The sequence below is a fragment of the Callorhinchus milii genome, unplaced genomic scaffold (assembly GCF_018977255.1).
Source record: "Callorhinchus milii isolate IMCB2004 unplaced genomic scaffold, IMCB_Cmil_1.0 Scaffold491, whole genome shotgun sequence".
NCBI lineage: Eukaryota > Metazoa > Chordata > Chondrichthyes > Chimaeriformes > Callorhinchidae > Callorhinchus > Callorhinchus milii.
This window is the reverse complement of record NW_024705232.1, coordinates 1-26,111: the sequence shown is the minus strand read 5'-3', so window position 1 is coordinate 26,111 and position 26,111 is coordinate 1. Positions and strand designations below refer to the sequence as shown.

Sequence of the window (26,111 nt, the reverse complement as noted above, 5' to 3'; positions counted from 1 at the left end):
TCCAAGAAGAAGTCACCAACACGTGGATGAGGACCCCAGCTACGGTCCTGTCCTTTGTAGCTACTCCCAGTAACTAGCGTAGTTAGCCTGGTGGTCCACCACCATAGGTTATCTGGTAAAGGGGCAGTAACCCCTTTGTGTTATGTGTTGGTGTTAATAAATGTGTTACCTCCAAGAAGTACGTCTGCGACTCAGTTGGATCCACTACATATTTAATGGAGCGCCCTCTACACGCAAAAACGATCAATGTGAGTAGCACGTGTAATATTTTTTCTTTGCCACTTGTGCTAGACATGCTGCATTTGCCAGCTGCGGATGTGCACTACTGGGACCACATCACGGGTGACAGGTCCATCCTTGATCCGTGCTACAGCGGCATTTGCAGCTTGGAGAAGTTCTTAGCCAACCCAAACAACCCGGATGGAAATGCCTTTCGCCTGCAGCTGTGGATGTACACCATACGTATGCTGCAGTACTCGGATGCACTGGTTCACCTGCTCAGCACCGGTAAGCAACGTGGGGTGCACAGTTCACTCTACACGGTGATGAGGATGAATGCTATATTCACATTGTAATTGCTCAGGAATGTTTCAGCTTTGTTAAATATTGTCATATTAATGAGTGTTGTCAAATGGTTACTAGTAAACAGGTAACCATTTTCAGAATTGATTACCAGTTCTGAATGTCAGGAACAGGGAATTGCAGTGGCATTTTAATAGGAAGAGATAGAGAACCCACGTTACCCCACCGCATTTGACCTTCCGATCCACTAACTGGTGCACACATGAATACTGCTGGGTGGACAGAGGAGAGGGAATTTAAGAAACTTGCTCCATTGTTTCAATTCCCACGCTGGGAGATGGAATTGAACCGGTGACCTGGATTGCAAGTGAAGTGTGCTCACCATTGCACCGCGGCAGCTTCCTTTGTTTCTTGACCCATTATAATGAGTTGCAGCACAACCTAAGTGTTCGAGTTTCCCCTACATAGCAGTGTACACTTTTAGACATCAAATAGAAATGGGAGCAGGAAATTAGTTTTCCTTCCTTTTAATTCGAGAACAATGCATGGAGCTGTTGCATATTGAAATTCTTGAAGTGGCTGTCAGAAGCTATTGCCTCATAAGTGATGGAAAGCTTCTAGATGCGGAGCTCAATGCCTTGATCCCTTTACCCGGAGCACTTCAGCAACCGCTCGTGGGTTCACCGACCTTCAGTGTATATAGCACTTCAACCGATCTCGACCTTCCTGCGGCCGCTCGCATGTGAAGCCTCAAAGCCTCCAGGTGCAACCTCGTTGAGCTCCTAGGACCGGACTACAGGAAATGAACATACAATTTGTCAGGCAGCAATTGGCAGAGGCTGTGAACTGTGTTGTGCAAATCCCAGAATATTTGTGCACGTCCTAGCGAGATCTAAAATATGGACCCACGAACACAGCTTTGGCTGCTCGAGATATTGTCATCCCACGACACCAGACAATCAGCTACCGGTAAGACAACCCCCATGCATAATTGCTGTCGAGATATCACTGCTCCATGCACCTCAGCCGGCGTGTGGCTGAGGTGATGTACGATGTATATTACATTCTTCAAAAATCGCGAGTGAAACTAAATTTTGTGAATCGCAATGGCTTTACCCATTAATTTAAAGAACAAATATTTGAAACGATTGAATAATTATTTGTTGAAAACAAAAATAATTCACCAATTCGGGGAAGTCACTTAAAGATCTGCTGCATGTTGGGATGACTGGAAAGGCAATGTAGAGGTGCTACTATTGCACTGCAGGGACACCGTGACGCTGTCGTTGATGGATGATGACACAGCCTCCCGGGTGGCTTGTTTGATGCAAACATTTGATTTCGGAAATTGAAAAGTGTTAATAATTTGTCAATTGTGTCATCGTGTAATTTCGTAGACCGAGCATTCGTAAATCGAGGGATACCTATATATGTGCTATACATTGTGTGTACATTTCCAAAGTTGCATGTTTGCAAGGCATTTATTACGTTTCTTGTTTGACCGCATTGGTAACTGGAGGTTGATGTTTTTCTGCTCGTGATTTCCCTACAGGCCAGGGAGTGGTGCTGGAGCGGTCCCTCTTCAGTGACTTTGTCTTCCTGGAGGCTATGCACAAGCAAGGCTACGTCCGCAAACAGTGTAGGTGCCATTAGACCGTCTGATGCCTCCTGCTTCATTGTATCAGAATCATACGTATCATGAATAAAGATCACTCATGCAAATGTCATAATCTCACACACATACACATACCTGTCAACCCTTATCAGTGCCTACCTTATTACAGACAAATTCAGACCTGATTGGTAACCCCGTGCCATTATCAATCTCAACATTCATCCGACAGTCCCATCACAAGGGAGAATCACAAACAAATAAACACTTTTTTTGCCCGGATTGAAACGGCTGTATGGACCTGAAAACCGTATGGGTTGACAGGTATGCATACATGACACAAATTAGATTCAGAATATTTATTTATACTGGAGGAATCCGATGAGCTGTCAAGCAGAAAGACTTGGTTCATGTAGTTCATTCACAAATCCATTGATTGCCGTGACAAGAGGCTATAGCCCTTTTGCCCACTTCTGCTGTGGTTGTCCCACCTTGAAGATGGACGCTTGTGTTGCACCTGAAACGTCGTGATTTAATTTTATTTAATACCTGTGTGACTTTACTGAAAGAACCAAATATTATAGATTCTCACCACCCTGCATTGACCTTAGCCTGGGTACAATAACATTTGAGAATGTATATTCTTGGGTCTTTTGGTGAAGTCACGTACATGGGTTCAAATAAAATAACAAAAAACTATGACGTTTCAATCGCAACACAAGCAATCGTCAGCAGGATAAAAAATTGCGGGAAAGATGCTGAGGCAGGATGTTTTAAAGGTTTGAAATGGGTGTAGACATTTAACCTGTTAATGTAAAACCAGAGAGTCGAAAATAACTATTAACATCGGGAGGTAGGATGGAAACATCACAGCCAGTTATGACTTAAACTGGTTAATAACGTCCTTCCAATGATAGCTTAGTTTGTGTCTGTGTCTATATATATATGTAGTGTGGTAAAATACACGGTGCGCACTGCCAGCCAAGGGAAACCGAAGGCAGGCAGGTGCGCGTGTGGAACGTAAGGTTTCACGAGCAAACCACCTCATTAATGGGAAATTCGGTTGCAGACGGGGTCGGCCCGGGGTTGTACGCTGGCACTGGAGGTGTCGCCTGGGAGACGTGCGATAAGGGGTGATTGATGGCCTGACAGACGCCAAGCTCTGTGTGAGTGAAGCTGGGTGGAAGCTCTGAGTGAGTGAAGCTGGGTGGAAGCTGTGTGTGAGTGAAGCTGGGTGGAAGCTGTGTGTGAGTGAAGCTGGGTGGAAGCTCCGAGTGAGTGAAGCTGGGTGGAAGCATCTGTGTGAGTGAAGCTGGGTGGAAGCTCTGTGTGAGTGAAGCTGGGTGGAAGCTCTGAGTGAGTGAAGCTGGGTGGAAGCTCTGAGTGAGTGAAGCTGGGTGGAAGCTCTGTGTGAGTGAAGCTGGGTGGAAGCTCTGAGTGAGTGAAGCTGGGTGGAAGCTCTGTGTGAGTGAAGCTGGGTGGAAGCTCTGTGTGAGTGAAGCTGGGTGGAAGCTCTGAGTGAGTGAAGCTGGGTGGAAGCTGTGTGTGAGTGAAGCTGGGTGGAAGCTCTGAGTGAGTGAAGCTGGGTGGAAGCTCTGAGTGAGTGAAGCTGGGTGGAAGCTCTGAGTGAGTGAAGCTGGGTGGAAGCTCTGTGTGAGTGAAGCTGGGTGGAAGCTCTGTGTGAGTGAAGCTGGGTGGAAGCTCTGTGTGAGTGAAGCTGGGTGGAAGCTGTGTGTGAGTGAAGCTGGGTGGAAGCTCTGAGTGAGTGAAGCTGGGTGGAAGCTCTGTGTGAGTGAAGCTGGGTGGAAGCTGTGTGTGAGTGAAGCTGGATGGAAGCTGTGTGTGAGTGAAGCTGGGTGGAAGCTGTGTGTGAGTGAAGCTGGGTGGAAGCTCTGTGTGAGTGAAGCTGGGTGGAAGCTCTGTGTGAGTGAAGCTGGGTGGAAGCTCTGAGTGAGTGAAGCTGGGTGGAAGCTGTGTGTGAGTGAAGCTGGGTGGAAGCTCTGAGTGAGTGAAGCTGGGTGGAAGCTCTGAGTGAGTGAAGCTGGGTGGAAGCTCTGAGTGAGTGAAGCTGGGTGGAAGCTCTGTGTGAGTGAAGCTGGGTGGAAGCTCTGTGTGAGTGAAGCTGGGTGGAAGCTCTGTGTGAGTGAAGCTGGGTGGAAGCTGTGTGTGAGTGAAGCTGGGTGGAAGCTCTGAGTGAGTGAAGCTGGGTGGAAGCTCTGTGTGAGTGAAGCTGGGTGGAAGCTGTGTGTGAGTGAAGCTGGATGGAAGCTGTGTGTGAGTGAAGCTGGGTGGAAGCTGTGTGTGAGTGAAGCTGGGTGGAAGCTCTGAGTGAGTGAAGCTGGGTGGAAGCTCTGTGTGAGTGAAGCTGGGTGGAAGCTCTGAGTGAGTGAAGCTGGGTGGAAGCATCTGTGTGAGTGAAGCTGGGTGGAAGCTCTGAGTGAGTGAAGCTGGGTGGAAGCTCTGTGTGAGTGAAGCTGGGTGGAAGCTCTGAGTGAGTGAAGCTGGGTGGAAGCTCTGTGTGAGTGAAGCTGGGTGGAAGCTCTGTGTGAGTGAAGCTGAGTGGAAGCTCTGAGTGAGTGAAGCTGGGTGGAAGCTGTGTGTGAGTGAAGCTGGGTGGAAGCTCTGAGTGAGTGAAGCTGGGTGGAAGCTCTGAGTGAGTGAAGCTGGGTGGAAGCTCTGAGTGAGTGAAGCTGGGTGGAAGCTCTGTGTGAGTGAAGCTGGGTGGAAGCTCTGTGTGAGTGAAGCTGGGTGGAAGCTCTGTGTGAGTGAAGCTGGGTGGAAGCTGTGTGTGAGTGAAGCTGGGTGGAAGCTCTGAGTGAGTGAAGCTGGGTGGAAGCTCTGTGTGAGTGAAGCTGGGTGGAAGCTGTGTGTGAGTGAAGCTGGATGGAAGCTGTGTGTGAGTGAAGCTGGGTGGAAGCTGTGTGTGAGTGAAGCTGGGTGGAAGCTCTGAGTGAGTGAAGCTGGGTGGAAGCTCTGTGTGAGTGAAGCTGGGTGGAAGCTCTGAGTGAGTGAAGCTGGGTGGAAGCTCTGTGTGAGTGAAGCTGGGTGGAAGCTCTGAGTGAGTGAAGCTGGGTGGAAGCTCTGTGTGATGAAGCTGGTGGAAGCTTGGGTGAGTGAAGCTTGGAAGCTCTGTGTGAGTGAAGCTGGGTGGAAGCTCTGAGTGAGTGAAGCTGGGTGGAAGCTCTGGTGAGTGAAGCTGGGTGGAAGCTCTGAGTGAGTGAAGCTGGGTGGAAGCTCTGTGTGAGTGAAGCTGGGTGGAAGCTGTGTGTGAGTGAAGCTGGGTGGAAGCTCTGTGTGAGTGAAGCTGGGTGGAAGCTCTGTGTGAGTGAAGCTGGGTGGAAGCTCTGAGTGAGTGAAGCTGGGTGGAAGCTCTGAGTGAGTGAAGCTGGGTGGAAGCTTGTGAGTGAGTGAAGCTGGGTGGAAGCTCTGTGTGAGTGAAGCTGGGTGGAAGCTCTGTGTGAGTGAAGCTGGGTGGAAGCTCTGTGTGAGTGAAGCTGGGTGGAAGCTCTGAGTGAGTGAAGCTGGGTGGAAGCTCTGAGTGAGTGAAGCTGGGTGGAAGCTCTGAGTGAGTGAAGCTGGGTGGAAGCTCTGTTTGAGTGAAGCTGGGTGGAAGCTCGGTGGGTGGAAGCTCTGTGTGAGTGAAGCTGGGTGGAAGCTCTGGAGTGAAGCTGGGTGGAAGCTCTGTGTGAGTGAAGCTGGGTGGAAGCTCTGTGTGAGTGAAGCTGGGTGGAAGCTCTGCGTGAGTGAAGCTGGGTGGAAGCTCTGAGTGAGTGAAGCTGGGTGGAAGCTCTGTGGTGAGTGAAGCTGGGTGGAAGCTCTGAGTGAGTGAAGCTGGGTGGAAGCTCTGGTGGTGGAAGCTCTGTGTGAGTGAAGCTGGGTGGAAGACTGTGTGAGTGAAGCTGGGTGGAAGCTCTGAGTGAGTGAAGCTGGGTGGAAGCTCTGTGTGAGTGAAGCTGGGTGGAAGCTCTGTGTGAGTGAAGCTGGGTGGAAGCTCTGTGTGAGTGAAGCTGGGTGGAAGCTCTGAGTGAGTGAAGCTGGGTGGAAGCTCTGTGTGAGTGAAGCTGGGTGGAAGCCTCTGAGTGAGTGAAGCTGGGTGGAAGCTCTGTGTGAGTGAAGCTGGGTGGAAGCCTCTGTGTGAGTGAAGCTGGGTGGAAGCTCTGTGTGAGTGAAGCTGGGTGGAAGCTCTGAGTGAGTGAAGCTGGGTGGAAGCTCTGTGTGAGTGAAGCTGGGTGGAAGCTCTGTGTGAGTGAAGCTGGGTGGAAGCTCTGTGTGAGTGAAGCTGGGTGGAAGCTCTGTGTGAGTGAAGCTGGGTGGAAGCCTGAGTGAGTGAAGCTGGGTGGAAGCCTCTGAGTGAGTGAAGCTGGGTGGAAGCTCTGTGTGAGTGAAGCTGGGTGGAAGCTCTGAGTGAGTGAAGCTGGGTGGAAGCTCTGTGTGAGTGAAGCTGGGTGGAAGCTCTGTGTGAGTGAAGCTGGGTGGAAGCCTTGTGTGTGAGTGAAGCTGGGTGGAAGCTCTGTGTGAGTGAAGCTGGGTGGAAGCCTCTGAGTGAGTGAAGCTGGGTGGAAGCTCTGCGTGAGTGAAGCTGGGTGGAAGCTCTGTGTGAGTGAAGCTGGGTGGAAGCTCTGAGTGAGTGAAGCTGGGTGGAAGCTCTGAGTGAGTGAAGTTGGGTGGAAGCTCTGTGTGAGTGAAGCTGGGTGGAAGCTGTGTGTGAGTGAAGCTGGGTGGAAGCTCTGTGTGAGTGAAGCTGGGTGGAAGCTCTGTGTGAGTGAAGCTGGGTGGAAGCTCTGTGTGAGTGAAGCTGGGTGGAAGCTCTGAGTGAGTGAAGCTGGGTGGAAGCTCTGCGTGAGTGAAACTGGGTGGAAGCTCTGAGTGAGTGAAGCTGGGTGGAAGCTCTGCGTGAGTGAAGCTGGGTGGAAGCTCTGAGTGAGTGAAGCTGGGTGGAAGCTCTGAGTGAGTGAAGCTGGGTGGAAGCTCTGCGTGAGTGAAGCTGGGTGGAAGCTCTGCGTGAGTGAAGCTGGGTGGAAGCTCTGAGTGAGTGAAGCTGGGTGGAAGCTCTGTGTGAGTGAAGCTGGGTGGAAGCTCTGTGTGAGTGAAGCTGGGTGGAAGCTCTGAGTGAGTGAAGCTGGGTGGAAGCTCTGCGTGAGTGAAGCTGGGTGGAAGCTCTGAGTGAGTGAAGCTGGGTGGAAGCTCTGCGTGAGTGAAGCTGGTTGGAAGCCTCTGTGAACGCTGCTGTGTGCAAGCTGGGTGGAAGCTCTGAGTGAAGCTGGGTGGAAGCTTTGTGTGAGTGAGCTGGGTTGAAGCCTCTGTGAACGCTGCTGTGTGCAAGCTCTGTGTGAGCGCAGCCGTGTGCAAGCTCTGTGTGAGCTTCTAGATTTGAAGCTTTCGTGACTGCAAGGATTCATACTCTTAGGTTTTTTTCGGTAAAGTCACGTAGGGAAAAAATAAAATAAAAAATTACTAAAAGTAATAATAGAAATAAAAATAATAAATCACGATGTTTCGGAGACAACACAAGTCTCCGTCATCAGGTGGGACCGTCACAGCTAGATTTGCTGTATCAAGTGAGGCAGAGATTCTAAGATACAAGTTCTTAAATACAAGTTAAGGGGGGAGGAGGGAGGGAGGGGCTTATCTGAATGTGGTGGTCAATGAAAGGAACGTATTGGGAAGGGGGTCGGGCTAAAAGAGAGTGTGTGGAACTGTTGGACCTGTTGGTGCACATGCTAGAAGAGAACGAAAATGGCCATGTTGTTTTATCCAGTGTTGGTTGACAATCAAATACAAAAAGGAGAGTACTGTTAAACGCTGGGGATGTTAACACTCGGTAAAGTAAATGCCTGTCAAATAAGATGGTCCAAAAATGCGTAGTTAAATATTTTTTACATGGTTAATAACATCTTTCCAATGATTACTCAGTTGTACCCATCATCACGGTTGAAATTATGTCTGTGTTTGTAAATCTGGATGGCTTCATGTACAAACCTTTGATGGTAGCCAGAGGGTTTGCAGAGCACCTTGGTCTCGGAAAAAACAATATGAGAGCCCACAGCGTTGTAGCAATGATCGGCAACGGCAGAAGACTAAATTTTTCCGTGTTTCAGATCTGACTTGTGCTCGCGGACACGATCAGAGACATGACGTTTCGTTTCCCCAATGTAACAATCACCACAGCTGCAACTCAGTTTATAGACTCCAGGGTATTGCAAGTCAGGGATGACATCCTTCACTGTACTAAATCAGACTTGGATCTTATGTTTATTTAGAATTTTGGAGATCTTTTTAGTCACGCCTGCTATGTATGGCAACGTGATAGTTTTGATCGTAGTTTCAAGTGGCTGTTTCTGTATGGTGGGAGAAACAGCTTGGCGGATGGTGCGGTCAGAGTATCCGTTCATCCTGAGGGCCCGATGTCCATGTCTTAGTTCACTGGCCAGGTGGTGTTGGTCAGAAATGCCATGAGCTCTGTGGTATAGCGTTTTGATGAGATAATTATTTTGAGATGGGTGGTGGTGGGAATCAGGTTTCAAGTAGGAATCTGTGTGGGTGGCTTTCCTGTAGACAGAATGTCCCTCCTCCCCCCTTAAGCTTGTATTTAAGAACTTGTATCTTGGAATCTCTGCCTCACTTGATACAACAAATCTAGCTGTGACGGTCCCACCTGATGACGGAGACTTGTCTTGCCTCCAAAACGTCGTGATTTATTATTTTATTTTATTTCTATTATTACTTTTAGTAATTTTTTATTTTATTTTTTACCTACGTGACCTTACCGAAAAAAACCTAAGAGTCTGTGTGAGCTGCTGTCTGTGCGGAGCTGTGAGTGCGGAGCTGCTGAGAGGAAGAGCTGCTGCAGGCAGGTCAGCGAGGTGTAAAGTAGATGGGAGAAGTTGGTTAACAAAAGTGGCCATATAGACAGAGATAGGAGTGCCTACAACTGGTGCAAGAATAGGGTAATAAAGTGTAAGCAGGTGACTTGTGACAACGTGTCCGACTGAGTGATTTTACAAGACACTACATTTTTTGGATGGCTTCATGAACTAATCTGTTTTGATAGCCAGTGGGCTTGCAAAGTACCGTCTTCTTAGAGAAATACATTTCGTCTGAGCCCACCGCATTAATACAATGATCAGCCACGGCCGAGATATTGGTCCTCCCGTGTTTCAGATCTACCTTATGTTAACGAACATGGTCCGAGACATGTCGCTTTGTTTCCCCAATGTAACTACTGCCGCAGACACAGCTTAGTTTATAGACGCCGGAGTATTGCATGTCAGGGATCACATCCTTCACAGATGGAATCAGATCACGAATTTTATGTACTGTTTTAAATCGAACCTGGATTTTGTGTTTGCTCATGATTTTGGAAATATTTTCTTTGGCCCCTGCTATGTATGGCAAGGTGATGGTTTTGATTGGGTCCTCAGATGTTTGGGGTGATAGCTTTACGGATTGTGTAGTCTGAATATCCATTCATCTTGAGGGCTTGGTGTACGTGTTCCAGTTCACTGGCTAGGTGATGATGGTCGGAAATACATCGAGCTCTATGGTGTAGAGTTTTGATGAGGGAATTATTCTGGGATGGATGGTGGTGGGAGTCAGGTTTTAAGTAGGCATCCGTGTGGGTGGCTTTCCTGTAGACAGTGTCCCATTGAGCCATCTGGTCTTTTTTCAATTAAAACATCCAAGAATGGTAACTTGCCATCCTTTTCCACCTCCATGGTGAATTTGATGGCTGGGTGTATGGAATTGATGTGGTTGAGGAATTGGTTCAGAGCTGGTCAGCCATGCGGCCAGATGACGAACGTGTCACCTACGTACCTCTTCCACAACGACGGACGTAGAGTGGATGCCTGGATGGCATCTGTCTCAAAATTTTTAATGAAAAAATTGGCTACAACTGGAGATAAGGGAGAACCCATTGGGGTACCTTCAACTTGTTTGTAGAATGTTCCATTCCAGGTGAAGTAAGTGTTAGTCAGGCAGTGTCTCACCAGGGCCGGTACATCAGCATTCAGTCTTTGTTGGACCAAATCTTCAATGATTGCAATGGTGTCAGGCACAGGAACTTTGGTAAACAAAGAGACCACATCGAAACTAATGAGCAAATCACCTGGAGATAGTGAGATGTCCTTAATTAACAATACCAAGTGAGCTGAGTTGAGTACAGCTGGGGTGGTCTTACCAGTGAATGGTTGTAAGGTCTCAGACAGAAATCGGGCCAGTTTGGTGGTGGGTGAGTCAATGGTAGAGACGATAGGATGAAGGGGTGTCCCTTCTTTATGGATTTATGGTAAAAAATCCATATTTTGAGTGTTTTTTTCACTCTGTGGTTTCAAATGTATTAAAGGCAAAGGGGCTAATATGATGTTCGGTCACTCACAGGTGTGGATTACTACAACGAGCTGAAGGCGATCAGCATATGCGAGTTCCTGCCGCCACACCTGGTGGTGTATATCGACATGCCTGTAGAGGAGGTGCAGGCCCGTCTCAAGCAGAAGGCAAAGGTGACAGCACACCGTTACGTCTGTCCCAGACAATACGTCCCGTGGTCTTAGTCACGAGTCGGCTCTGACCTGGCCTCTGACACGGCTCAGCTGCTTTCACAGATATACGAGTGGCTCAGCCGTAGCTTGGCTCGGGCTCAGGTCACGGAAATCCTGAACGTGGCTGAGCCAAAGCTCAGAGCCGTCTCAAGTTGAGCGTGGTTTTTAGCTGGTTCATCTGAGCCAGAGCCAAGGCTGAACTGAGCCGTGACTAAACACATTCCTTCGGAGTGGGCAGGTAGGAACTTGGTTGGACAGCGCATTCGTGCGATCCGTGTCACGTGGCGCAAGCGGCGCGTCACGTGGTGCTGAGCCCGCCAGAAGTGCTCTATGAAATACAAATCGAGGGCGTGGCTATGCACGACAGACAGACAGACAAATAATCCCTGGTGGGCAGTGTGGAACTGTTGTTCCTACCTGTAAAATACAGGTCTATGGCTAGACTTGTAATACATTTTATACAAAGTTTCTGTTGATGCTGCTTTGACAGCAGTGCATAATCACGCGTAAAAATGTTTGCTCTTTCGGGAGACGTGGCACTTTTGGTTGAAACACCAACATAATTATGTTTATACATTATACACTTGTTACATCGCCTAAATAAATCCCTTAAAGCGAGTATTTGGGACGTTTAATGTTCCATCACAATATGGTAGGGTTTTGTTGTGGAAAGGCATAATGTATGTGCGGTCCTGGCATTTGCTTACAGCCAATGGAGCAGAACATCTCCCCTGCCTACTTGACCAACATTGATGCCTGCTACAAGCAGAAGTTCCTGCCAGAAGCCAGGTAACATAAGTATTTTATTGCACCACATGCACAAACTTCCTTGAGAAATGTGTGCATGTTCACACCACTGACAGTCGGACATATGACAGACTATAGTAATGTTGCAAGTAGAATTGCGCTTGAAGACATTACATTTATATATGGTATAGAGTGAAACTTGTCTGTCCCCAGTGCGTTGTGTCCTTTGCACGGAGTTTGGGAGTGAGGATGTCAGCTAGCATGTGTGTCTGTCTTTGCAGAAAAGTGTCAGAGGTCTTGGAGTACAACTGGAAAATCGCAGAAGATACTGAGCGGGTAGCTTTTACAATTCACATTTAAAACATCCAGTTCTTGTTTGTGGACTCGTTTACAAAAAAAAATCCATGGAAGTTTTGAACTTGAATAATTACCACATAGGCTCAAGGTCAAAAGGTCATCTGAGAGAATGCTTTACTAGGTTTCATCTGATTAACTACTCGCTGATTTTCGAAATTATTTTGTGTTGTGGTTCCTCCTGTTTATAATCTGACTAAACCAGGTGCACCAAACTCCAGGACTTCCTGCTTCTTTGAACGTTTTGTGGGACCGTACTGTAAATCTATGGGTTCATGTTTCTTCATTTTTTGGTATAGAAAGGCATAATTATAAGTGGTGAACTCGGAGATCTTTGTAATTAGATAACGATAATTATTATTGTGATACGATAATACATTTTATTTAAATATAGCATCATGCTTGCAAATTGCTTCTAAACATACTGGAGAATGTTTAAAGCGCACTGTTTACACGTGTGGGAGTAAATCAAAGTACCCGTAGAAAACCCATACATGCGAGGGTGGTGACACTCAATCCCCATATAGATGGAATAGAGATGGAAATTAATACACTTGCTGTACTGCCATATCCTGGAAAGCCAGAAGTTGCACAAATGTGCGTGTGATACACCAACTCTCACTTCCACAGATTACTGGCCACGTGCAGCATCGCCACGTAGTACCTGGAATCATGGATAGTCGCAGAAAAGTAGATAAAGCATTGGCAACAGAGAGTGCTCTTGTAGCGCATACACGTGTGTGCGTGTCTGCGTGTACGTGCATTACAGGTGTACGACGACATCATCAGCTTGAATTGGGAAAAGGATCCATGGAAGCTGCAGGATAACGTGACCTTGTACCACATTCGTGACTTGTAAGTGGTCTCTTGCTGAATGCTGCTTGTGATAGAGTGGCAGTGTGGTGGGGAGCGGTAGTGTAGCGGTTAGCGCGCTGCACTACGAACCTGGCGACCGGGTTCGATTCCCGCTCATGGCAAACACCAGTGACGATTATCTGAACCGGTCCTGGGCCTCCCCTAGGTCGACTCGGCCTCAAAGATTACCTGGTGTGGTGTGTAAACATCGCCACTAGGGAGACAAAGGCGGTCGGGCGTAGTGCTGGCCACCCACCCCCTAGTGTACTGTTCCGGCCTTCATAGGTGCTCGCTAACAGCACTTGCCCCTACAGTCTGTTAAGGCTATATGGGGGATCTTTGTTTGTGTGGCACAATGGTAACACGTGTGGCTCACAGCCAGAAGAGCCTGGGTTCAATCTTCGACCGGTGTCTTTCTTTGTGGAGTTTGTATGTTCTCCCCAATGTTCTGAATATCTTTCCTCCTGGTACTATAGCGCATTTAAAATATACAACGTGTAGTGAGTCCAACTGAGTCGCAGACGTTGTCTTGGGAGCAACACTATTTCACCAACTCAACATAACATAACACAACCTACACTTGGGTGTTGAATGCCCATCTAGCCACGCTACGGCAGAACTAGACACGGTTCGCTATCCTGGCCCGGACCACAAGCTGGTCCCGGACTGTGTGGCTAGAGGCTTCTTTTACCCGACGTGGATCTTCTTCACCAGCAACACGAAGAACCCCGAGCCCCTCACGGGGCCACCGTTATATCGGCCTGGGCTGGAGCTAGCTCCGCCCCTCGCCCCGCCCACCTTCTAGATTTCTCGAGTTCTTTCCTGAAGGCTCCCGAGAGCTCTTTTATACCACGTGATCGCCCAGCGGCCCCCGTCCACCGGTGGCTCCCCTCCAATATCATCCAGTCACGTGTCGGCAGGTCAACCAGCGTATCATGCCCCGACGTAACCCTGGCTGGCTGACACTCCCTCTCGCTCCCTCACCGGGAGCCCGCACCGCACACTGTGCGTGGTGCTGACCAGCGCTCACCCAAGCTCCGCTAGGGCTGGTACTATGCCCAGTAAGCGGGCTACACATAATGCCAACACATTATCCACCTTGGCTTCGTAAGCCCGGCACCATACAGTGACATTCACAGTCACTACAAATGTAACTGGTATTGGCCATTAACCTGTATTGGCCAAACTATTTCTAAATGTGCATTGATTCTCTCCCTCCTACACATACCTCCACTCTTCACCCTCTACCCCAGCATGTCTGATAAGATGAAAGTGGCCAACCTGACCGTCACATCAATGTTCGTCCCAGAAGCCACCGTCGGGCCTTACGAAGTTGAAGAAATCTATTACTCCTACCGTAATGTGAGCTACCAACCACCACTCACCTTCACCACACCAACGCATTGACTCGTGTAATAGCTCTATATTTCTCACTGCAGTATGTGTACATTGGTCTTGATTGCTCCTTCAAGATTATTGTTTTTCGTTACCCATCTGTGACTGAATTGGTATCGCACCATTTATTTCAATGCCTTTACAAGTGACAATTAGAGAAGAAGGGGCTTAGCTACGGCGACAATGAAATAGTTTAGGAAGTGTTGTTCTGTAACTTGTTCATTTATCGCCTACAATGTCATACATTACTCTAAATGTGTTAGTTTTTATCAGATCAAATCTATTAGTTTTGAGTTCAAATTACTATTCCTTTTGTTAACTTTAGAAGGAACTTTTAAATATTTGATCATTCATGTGCATAGACCAGAGAATCGAATAACAAAAATGGATATTCACATTTTAGGGAACTTAGAATTACAGAAATTAGTAAATTAGCATAAGAATAACAAGGTTAAACATCACTAACCAGACTGATGTACCTTCCTTGCCTGAGCCATCGCAAGCATCTTGAGACCAAGCACCTATAAGGATAGTGACACCAAGTCATGCTGGGACATGGATGAGGTGGCCTCCATATTAACACGAGTTTATACTCAAAATTGGTGTTATTATTTTTTCACCAAATACATAATTTTCTGGTTATTACACGTTGCATCATGCGTTGACAGTGCAGAAAGACTTAGTTTATGCCTAAAGACTTGGTTCACCATTCATCATGAGCCCCTGAAGAGCTGGTCTCAGCGAACACACTAGCCTAGAGAAAATACCCTCACAGTGTGAAGAATCTGTAACAACAATTTTCAAGTAATCTCCTGCTCAAATTAGCATCATTCCCCGCTTACGGAATTCACATTCCTGGGGAGAGTCCATCAGACAACCACGATTGACTTCCCCTCAAATTCGTACTCTGTTTATTGAACCCCGAGGGATTGTGGGCTAAATCAATCTCTAAACCAGGATGTGAACTTGCAAGCTTGATTCGAGTGATGAATACAAATTTTAACGTAAATGGTGACACTTTTGTTTTTCAGCTGCCTGGGCGGAAATACTCACCAGGATACAATGCAGATGTGGGTGACAAGTTGATCTGGTTGAAGTAAAATCAAAACTACACAATTTCATCAACACTTGCTTCAAAGTTAAAGTATAACATTTAAAGATATGCCCATTTCCTTGAAGTTGAATTGCCCCTTAAAGAAACGCTGTTCCAAATTATACTTTTATTTTATTGATTAGGCCACGTGATCAGACCACATTTTTGTCAATACAACCAAGCAAGTAAATTGTCAAATGTTTTATGCAGCAGTCATTGTTGTTTCAGCTCACTGATAAGTTGAAAGAACAGATTCTCTTAACCAAATTCAGCAATTAGGTACAAACCTACATGTTAATATCCTCTAATATGAATTATGTTTGACTTATCATAGTGACTCAATATTTTAAATATTAAAGTTGCCTTGATTTTACTCCCATTCTCAGATATGCACGTAAATTATATTGAACATTTTCGTCAAAATGCTAAATAAAACCTGTGACTCCTAAATGAAGTTGGTTAAAAACAAATTATTTTTTAATTGTGTCAGACTGCTGAAACAAGAGTACCATACAATGAAGATGCAAACCTGTTTCAAGCAATGCCTTGCATACTGGTTACCAACCGCGCTGGCCAACTGGTAGCCTCGAGTATGTTACAATAGTCTGCAGGGTGGCGCAGTGCCTCAAAGCAAGAAGGACCTAGTTTCGATTTCTGAATCGGGCTCCTGTGTGGGGTTTGTATGATCTCCCTCTGTTCTGCATGGGTTTCCTCTGGGATTTCCAGTTTTATCCCAAAGAAAAAAACACTATTTAAATGCAAATTACTACATTAGGATTACACAGCAACTTTGTCCCGATGGAAAAAAACGTGGCAAGACTCTCCTGAAAAAGAGTATTGAGACTCGGTGTGGCTTTGTTGGATAAACGAGCGTAACCAGAGTTGTCGGTATACGATGCACGCGTGATGTGTAAGATAGGAAACACCACTCGTAAGTTGCAGAACCCATAGTCAAGCAGCACAGATGTTGTAGTCATTGCGCACTTTGCTATCTATGCATGCTCTCTTCATCCACATGAAGTGGCTGCTGTTGAATACTGATCAATCTGCGTTTAATAAAGGTTAATCTCAGTTGTAAATGTGTGTTGTTTTCATTTAAAGCCTGCTTTGGAGTTTCTAAATTTATAACGGCAAGCTCTTTCAATACAGAATTTTTACAATTCACAATTCTCCTTATGGTGGGGCTCCGTGGTCCCATAAGCTCTTGCATAAACATAATGTAAATAAAAACTTGAGTTTACATTATACCAATGGGTTTGAAGGATGATGGCAAGTGTTGTCTTATTAAACTATGCCTTTAAAACTGAAAACTACTTACCTGCAGTACCTCTATTTAAATACACTATCGAAAAAAACACATTCCTGCGGAGGGAGCTGGAAGGAACGTTGGGTTGGTCGGTCAACGGCGGCGTGGTGTATTCCGCAAATATGGCCGACTGAGGGTGGGCACAAGCCGGCGTGAGTAGGTTAAACGTTGAGTTTTAAAAGGGCACCACGGGGTGACCAGCCCCTCCCCACCCTCTCCACCCAGCCCCACCCCTTCCAATTTTTGGATGCACTACGGACGGGCACAATCCCCTGTGGGCTGGTGGAACCAGGTGGTTCCTACCAGTATAATTTATACCCCTCTGTCAAGCGTGTTTCTCAGTGTGGATTTGTAAACACACTTTGTAAACAGTAAATAAAATAGTGCGCGTTTTCAATGCGCTGTTCATATTGTAACAAGCGTTGAAACCAATGTTCTACAGTGGGTCGTCGCTCCACTTATTCGCATTGATACGAGCGGTATGTGGGGACTATGGCTTAACCACAAAAAAACCTATCTGCACAGATGCATACGGACAAGAGAAGTATTATCAAACAGGAGGCATTAACGGTGCAACGCATCTCATCTGTTAAATATCTGCAGGTAATAGGATTGTTATCGATAGATCCTGGCTACAGACATTGGTAGGTCACAAATAATGAAGATGAGAGCATTTTCACTGTATTATGCATACCGTTATTTTTTTTCTTTTATATATAAAAGTCTCCGCACGCGCGCGCTTGCGAGGGATTTGGCTCTCGGTGGGCTTTGTCGAAAAAAACTTGCGAGCCAGCACGCCAGAAGCCCCGCGGTGGGAATCGGCTATTCATTTTTCACGTCCGTCACCTTGAAATTAGTTAAATTAGCGTTTTTTTGGCGAGATAAATTTCATTATTTGGTTAGTTTGTATTTTTATTTATTTATCTTCGCCGTGCACTGGGTCACAACGCAGCGAGCTGCACTTGCGCACAGCGCCCACGAGGTTACCCCCAGAAATCCACACGCGCCATCGCCCAAGGTAAGTCGCACACTTTTGTATGATATGCTTTTAGATAAGACGTAAGTCCCACAAATTCGTCTTATGAGCATTTATTTAATTACACTTTGCACTGCTCACATGGGTTGCCCTAGCAACGCACACACAATCGCCACAAATTTGCATTCGCCTTACATATGCAGCAAAAACACAACACGTAGATTCTTCACAGTGCGATGTCCTCTTCTCGCCCCACCACAATGATACCCCCATTGCGTCCTGAAATGACTATAGAGCCCCTACATTATATTATAGCGCTTACATCTCATTATTGTCGCGTGGCCGGGGGTCAGGACCAGCCCCCAGCCTGCCAGGTGACACCTTGGCGAGCTGGTAAATCTAGGCGAGCCCGGGGGCTCTGCAGGGGACTAGGCCTCACCACGGCACTCTGCTTACTACTTTGTGCTATAGATTCCATATATACTGCGAAACAGTATATACTACTGCTGTGCTAGCAGGTACCACCACAGTCACTATGCTCTGCTGTAATCATAGCAGGTACCACCAAAGTCAGTATGCACTGCTGTAATCATAGCAGGTACCACCACAGTCAATATGCACTGCTGTAATCATAGCAGGTACCACCACAATATGCACTGCTGTAATCATAGCAGGTACCACCACACTATGCACTGCTGTAATCATACCAGCTACCACCACAGTATGCACTGCTGTACTGATAACAGGTACCACCACAGTCAGTATGCACTGCTCTTGTGATACCAGGTACCACCACTGTCAGTATGCACTGCCTTTGTGATAGGTTACACCACAGTCACGAGGCACTGCTGTAGTCATAGCAGGTATCCACACAGTTGGTATGCACTGCTATAGCGAAAGCAGCTACCACCACAGTCAGTATGCACTGCTGTAGTAATAGCAGGAACCACCACAGTCGGTATACACTGCTGTAGTGATAGCAGGTACCACCACAGTCGATATGCACTGCTGTAGTGACAGATACTGCTATCGAGTTGGTAGATACTGCTATATAGAGTTAGATACTAAAACAGTCAGTATATACCACTACGGTCAGTAAATACTACTATACAGTCAGTAGCTACTACTGGCTCAGTGCAGTCAGGAGATACCACTTACTCTGTTGTAGGTAGCATATGTAGGAATATATACCTACGCGGGGGTAAATACCTTTTTTAGGGGGGGGTCGACTATTTTCGGTAACCTTTTAGATCAACTATTTACCCCCCACCTTATATAACTTTTTTGACTTCTGCAAGCCTCTTATAATTTTGTTGGTGGAGAAATGGACAAACGGCCCACTGGACTTTCACAATACCTTAGTATCTGTGTATGTGTAATAAAGGTCGTGGAAGCGACTTCTGGAATCCAGTCTTTCTTTGTCTTTCTTTACAACACTCCTTCATGTTGCTGACAGACAGCGTGAGAGGGATAGAGAGAGAGAGACGCGCGCAGCCACGTGGCTGCCTTGACCCCCGCTCTCGCGTGGCCTCTCCCTCCGTTCGTTCCAGTTCTGACCACGTGTTGTTCATCTCCACCCCTATTTAATACCCGGGTCACGTGGTACCTTTCCACCAATCCTGGTTAGCCTCTGTGGAATCTTCTAGACTCCATCGTAGGCTCCCGGGACCACGCCCCTGACTCGTCTCCCCATTGGCTGTGGCTAAAGCCAGCAGAACCAATCCTCTACTCACCTTCCCGTTACGTCAGGGCCACGCCCTAGGCTTCCCCCATTGCCTATGGACTAGGACCGGCAGAGCCAATCATCGTGACGAGTTATGATCGTCAGCGACCCGGATATATTCTCACATTACATATGTATATGTTAGGTTTTTTAGAAGTTTTGAAATACATTTTTTGCCTGGGCAATGCCGGGTACTTCCACTAGTCTTCTTGTTCTTCTCTTTCTTTCTTTCTCTTATATATAAAAGTCTCTGCACGCTCGCGCTTACGGGGGATTTGGTTCTCTGACGGTGGGTTTTAAGACCGAAATAATTTGCCAGCCGGCACACCCTAAGCTCCGTGGTGGGAATAGGCTATTCCGTTTTCACGTCCCTAAAGTTTTAAGTCGTTTAATTAACGAATTAGTAGCATTCTTAATTTAATTATTTACTTATTGCGTGACATCGACCGTAACAACTCACGACAATTGCCTGGGGGGAGGGGGGGCGGACATTTTATTTTACGCCTTTAACATGGAATAAATATACACATCACGCTGCTGATTTCTCTTCACAGTGTGATGTCCTCTTCCCCCCCCAAATGCATGCAGTTACTGCTATCAAGTCTAAAGTCGATGTCTGTGTGTGTGAGTCCATATGTGTTTGTGTGCATGTAAGTCGATGGGTTTCTATGTATGTGGGTCCATGTCTGTGTGTAAGTCCATGTGTGTGTCTGTCTTTTTCAAACGGAAAACGCCCCATGTGTGTGTTTGTACGTACAAGTGTTTGTGTGTCAGTCCATTTTTGTGCATATCAGTCTCTGTGTGTGTGTTAGTCCACATGTCTGTGTAAGTCCATACGTGTGTGTTTCACTCCATGTGTGTGTGTCTAAGTGAATGCGTGTGTGTAAGTCGATGTGTCTGCATGGCAGTCGATATGTGTGTGTGTAAGTACATGTGTGTTTACGTCAATGTGTGTGTGAATCCACGTATGTCTGTGTGTGAGTCGTGTGTGTGTGAGTCGCTGTATGTGTGTACGTCGATATATGTGTGTGTAACTTCATGTGTGTGTAACTCCATGTGTGTGTATCTAAAGTGCATGTCTATGCGTGTGTGAGTCCATATGTGTGTGTGTGTAAGTCCGTGTGTTTGTGTGTGTGAGTCGATATGTCTGTGTGTGTCAGTCCATGGGCGTCTGTGTTAGTCGCTTTGTGTGCGTGGCTCCATGTCAGTCAGTGTAAGTCCATTTCTTTGCGTGTCTGTAGGTCCATGTGTGCGTGTGAGTGAATGTATGTGCTTTATTGACCTGCTCAAGGCCTATGATACCATCAGTAGGCCTGGCCTTTGGGTTGTTCTTCATGCTTTCGGAGTCCCTCAAACTTTGCTCACGATCCTTAAGGACCTTCATGATGGTGAGCGGCCCGCGTCAAACTACGTGGCCGTCAGTCAGAGCCATTCCCTCTACACCTTGGGGTGTGACGGGGATGTCCTCTGGCTCCACATTATTTAACATCTTTGACCACGTAGTTCGTGAAGCCTTCAATGGCTGTACCCGAGGAATTACCATATGGTACAGATACAATGGGAGGCTGATCGATGCCCGGGTGCGGTCAAGGGATGCCTCCATATTGCTCAACCATGTTATGTATGCCGATGCTCTGGTCATTGCTGCTCACTGCTGCTGAACCTGGAGCTTGCCACTAAGAGGTGGGGCCTTACCATCAGCCCCACCAAAACTAAGCACCAGCCTAGGTATTTTGTACCATCGGACAAACCACCCCCACAACTCACAATTAGTAATGCGGCAGTTGTGGAGAGATCGGAAAGATTCCCATAACTGGCCAGTGTGCTCATGACCGGCTCCGGTTTAACAGCAGAGGTCTCACTCCAAATTAGTCGAGCGCCATTCACTTTTCATCGGCTGCGTTACGCTGTGTGGAAGCTACCTGGTCTCTCGCTGCGCATGAAGCTCCAGGTCTTCTCCGCCACGGTAATTCTGTGGGGGCCGTCGGCCCTCGGGGTCTCCCCACCTGTGACCCTGCCCGAGAAGTCCGTCGCCCGCAGACTCTCCACTAGTGTGAGAGCTGCTACCATTGTGCTCATCATAGGTCGGAGAAGGGTGCCGCGCTCCGGCTCCCCCTCCCTGGGGCAACCCCCCCCCCGAGTCCGCGTGTCCTGCCGGTAAGGCATTGCTCCCGACCGGTATACCCGCTAGGGTTTTGCCGGCAATCGAACGCGACACCTCCACTCGCGCAGTCCACGCACCAATCACACGCGCGGATCGAGGGGTCAGGGGTCGAAGGGCAAACGACGTCACTCGTGCCCACGCCGCCGATTGGGAGATTGTATTAAATGGGTTTAAAGGGCTGTGGAGTGGGCACGCGTGCCGGGTGTTTATCCGTGCACAACGTGGGAGTCCGCAGCCGCGGGTTAGAGCACACACTCGCGGGGTGCCGACCGCACGCGATCTGGCAAGCACACCCACGCCACCACGCTCTTTCCACACACTCGCGAGAATCACACCAGGTTGATATTTACTCACGGGCCCCAACTATACGCGATACGGCAAGCGGACACCCGCTCGCATGCTCTTCCCACACACCCGCAAAGGCCCCACCAGGCTGTTATTGATCCTAACAATTTATTCCCGGCGTATTAGTGAACCCCTATTACCCGAGTCAGTAGGAGTCAGCAGGGCAGAACCACTCTATCTCTCAGTTTGTCAGGAATCTTAATTTACCTTATCCCTCTAAACTTAAACTTCTCAGGTTTTTTTTTTTTTAAACGAAGTCCCACCTCCATCTCTCACTCACGGTTAGACGCTCCTGTCGGCTTGTCCTCGCAGCACGTCGACACGTCACACGGACGTTCGAGTGGCTGGACTAGGGAGTTGACGGCCCGGGAGCTGACTTGAGAAGAACTCCCCTATTCCTCCTTCACCCCTCTCTTTATTCCCCTCACCTCACAGGGGGTGCGCTCCGCTGGCCAATCAGAGCGCTTCACCTGTCCTCTGGCTGGCTTCGGGCGGTTAGAATCCGGTTAGCGTGACGGATTGCGTCGTCTCATCGAACAGTGGGCGGGGCCCCGTTTTCCCGCTGTTCGTTTGTGGCTCCACCCCTATTCCGGTTCCTCTTTCCTATCTGCCCCGCCGATCCGTGTGTGTGGTGCGTGTCCTAACCGCGGTGGCTGGGGAGCCCCGTCATGACCATGTAATTTCTACTCGAGTTACGACGCCACGGTGTGTGTTAGCGTCGGAGGAGACCGTCTAATTCCCTGGCCGCAGGAAACCATGAAGATTATCCCTATACGAGGGCTTCTAGGTGAAAACCTGTCAGCCAGGGGTTCTCCACTTGCGCCCTATATGTGGGGGGAATGCGTGAGTGTGTGTTTAGGTGTGGGGTGGTGAGGGGAAGCAGCGTCGGCCTCGCTGCTCGGGGGCGGCGAGATCGTAGGTGGGGCACCCGCTGATCGGCTCCGTGGCGGTGGCATCACATAGGCCCCCGAGGTGCCAGTCCCCGTCCCGGGTTGACTGGAGCACCTCGCCTGGGTCGCGCCCACGAGGTAGCGCTGTGGGGTCCGGCGGATCCGCCCGGACCTCGTGGCTGGTCTCGGGGGAGGTGGCTCCATCCTCAGGGTTTCCTGCGGTGGTCTCCTTCTCCACTCCAGTGGTTCCTCTCGTCCCTCGGTACATGCGGGCTGGGGAACAAACTCCGCGGCAGAGGGTTTAAGGGCTGCCGTCCCCGCCCTCCCTGGCGGGGCCAGGACGCCTCGGGGCTGGGGGTCCGGCGGGCCCATGTAGCGCGCGAGGCCCCGAACACGGGTGGTGCTCACCCTCACCACTCACCCTCACCACTAACCCTCACCACACTCATCATCACCACTCACCCTGACCACTCGCCCTCACCACTCACCCTCACCCCTCACTACTCACCCTCACCACTCACCCTCACCACTCACCACTCTCCCTCACCCTCACCACTCTCGCTCACACTCACCACTCACCCTCACCACTCACAACTCACACTCACCACTCACCTCACCAATCACCCTCACCACTCACCGCTCACCCTCACCACTCACCCTCACCACTCACCACTCACCCTCACCACTAACCCTCACCACACTCATCATCATCACTCTCCCTCACCGCTCATCAGTCACCCTGACCACTCACCCTCACCCTCACCACTCACCCTCACCTCACACTCACCCTCACCACTCACCACTCTCCCTCACCACTCATGCTCACCACTCACACTCAGCACTCACGCTCACTACTCACAATCACCCTCACCACTCACACTCACCACTCACCCTCACCACTCACACTCACCACTCACACTCACCACCACCAGTCAACCTCACCACTCGCCTCACCACTCACCCTCACTACTCTTCTTCACTCATTCTCACCAATCACCACTCACACTCATCCTCACCCTCACCACTCACCACTCTTCTTACCACTCATTCTCACCAATCACAACTCACCAATCACCACTCACCCTCACCACTCTCCCTCACCCTTACCACTCACCCTCACCACTCAGCCTCACCATTCACCATCACCACTCACCCTCACCACTCACTGCTCACCCTCACCATTCACTCACCCTCACCACTCACCCTCACCACTAACCCTCACCACACTCATCATCACCACTCACCCTGACAACTCACCCTCACCACTCACACTCACCCTCACCACCACCACTCACCCTCGCCCTCACCACTCACCATCACCCCTCACTACTCTCCTCACAACTCACCCTCACCACTTACCCTCACCACTCACCACTCACCCTCACCACTCACCCTCACTACTCACCCTCACCACTCACCACTCACCCTCACCACTCACGCTCACCACTCACCCTCACCACTCACCCTCACCACTCTCCCTCACCCTTACCACTCACCCTCACACTCACCCTCACCACTCACCCTCACCACTCACTGCTCACCCTCACCACTCACACACACCCTCACCACTCATCACTCACCCTCACCACTAACCCTCACCACACTCATCATCACCATCACCCTGACCACTCACCCTCACCACTCACCCTCACCACTCGCCCTCACCACTCACCCTCACCCCTCACTACTCACCCTCACCACTCACCCTCACCACTCACCCTCACCACTCACCACTCTCCCTCACCCTCACCACTCACGCTCACCACTCACCCTCACCACTCTCCCTCACCCTCACCACTCACGCTCACCACTCACCCTCACCACTCACCCTCACCACTCACCACTCTCCTCAACACTCACGCTCACCACTCACCCTCACCACTCACCCTCACCACTCTCCCTACCCTTACCACTCACCCTCACACATCACCCTCACCACTCACCCTCACCACTCACCCTCACCACCACCACTCACCCTCACCACTCACCCTCACCACTCACTACTCACCCTCACCACTCACCCTCACCACTTACCCTCACCACTCACCACTCTCCCTCACCACTCACGCTCACCACTCACCCTCACCACTCACCCTCACCACTCACCTCTCTCCCTCACCACTCACGCTCACCACTCACACTCACCACTCACGCTCACTACGCACCAATCACCCTCACCACTCACACTCACACTCACCCTCACCACTCACATTCACCACTCACACTCACCACTCACCATCAACCCACCAGTCAACCTCACACTCGCCCTCACCACTCACCCTCACCTCTCACCACTCACCCTCACTACTCACCCTCACCACTCACACTCTTCTTCACCACTCATTCTCACCAATCACAACTCACCACTCACCACTCATCCTCACCACTCACCCTTACCACTCGCCGCTCACCCTCACCACTCACCACTCTCTCTCACCACTTTCGCTCACCACTCACCTCACTACTCACCCTCACTACTCACCCTCACCACTCACCACTCTCCCTCACCACTCACGCTCACCACTCACCCTCACCACTCACCCTGACCACTCTCCCTCACCACTCACCCTCACCACTCACTGCTCACCCTCACCATTCACACTCACCTCACCACTCACCATCACCACTAACCCTCACCACACTCATCATCACCACTCACCCTGACACTCACCCTCACCACTTACCCTCACCACTCACCACTCACCCTCACCTCTCACCACTCACCCTCACGACTCACCCTCACCACTCACCACTCTCCCTCACCACTCTCACTCACCACTCACCCTCACTTACTCACCCACCCTCACTACTCACCCTCACTACTCACTCACGACTCACCACTCTCCCTCACCCTTACCACTCACCCTCACCACTCACCCTCAACCACTCACTGCTCACCCTCAACACTCACACGCACACTCACCACTCACCACTCACCCTCACCACTAACCCTCACCACACTCATCATCACCACTCACCCTGACCACTCACCACTCACACTCCACCCTCACCACCACCACCACTCACCCTCACCACTCGCCCTCACCACTCACCCTCACCCTCACCCCTCACTACTCACCCTCACCACTTACCCTCACCACTCACCACTCTCCCTCACCACTCACGCTCACCACTCACCCTCACTCTCACCACTTTCCCTCACCCTTACGCTCACCCTCACCACTCACCCTCACAACTCACCCTCACCACTCACCCTCACACTCTCCCTCACCCTCACCACTCTCGCTCACCACTCACACTCACCCTCACACTCACCCTCACCACTCACCACTCACCCCTCACCACTCACCCTCACCACTCACACTCACCACCACCACTCACCTTCACTACTCACCCTCACCACTCACCTCATCACTCACCCTCACCACTCACCATCACCACTCACCGCTCACCCTCACCATTCACCCCCACCACTCACACTCACCACTCACCCTCACCACTCATTCTCACCAATCACCACTCACCCTCACTACTCACCTTCCCACTCACGCTTATCACTCACCACTCACACTCACCACTCACCCTCACCACTCACCCTCACCACTCACCACTCTCCCTCACCACTCAT

The 26,111-nt window shown here is 49.3% G+C and overlaps 1 protein-coding gene across 1 annotated transcript; it reads left to right on the top strand.

Annotated features, from left to right (window-relative positions):
* The first annotated feature begins 293 nt into the window (after positions 1–293).
* Positions 294–15,125, top strand: LOC121852156 (NADH dehydrogenase [ubiquinone] 1 alpha subcomplex subunit 10, mitochondrial-like). The gene is made up of 8 exons (XM_042346254.1): positions 294–507; positions 2,075–2,161; positions 10,514–10,635; positions 11,384–11,463; positions 11,703–11,757; positions 12,545–12,630; positions 13,884–13,992; positions 15,057–15,125. Exons 1-8 carry the CDS (start codon positions 294–296, stop codon positions 15,123–15,125), a joined length of 822 nt encoding a protein of 273 aa, XP_042202188.1.
* The last annotated feature ends 10,986 nt before the right edge of the window (positions 15,126–26,111 follow it).

Coding starts and splice junctions, on each gene's coding strand:
- LOC121852156 (XM_042346254.1), top strand. CDS start 294: ATGCTGCATTTGCCAGCTGCGGATGTGCACTACTGGGACCACATCACG. Junction 2,162..10,513: donor AGGCTACGTCCGCAAACAGT/GTAGGTGCCATT, acceptor GGTCACTCACAG/GTGTGGATTACTACAACGAG. Junction 12,631..13,883: donor TTGTACCACATTCGTGACTT/GTAAGTGGTCTC, acceptor CCTCTACCCCAG/CATGTCTGATAAGATGAAAG.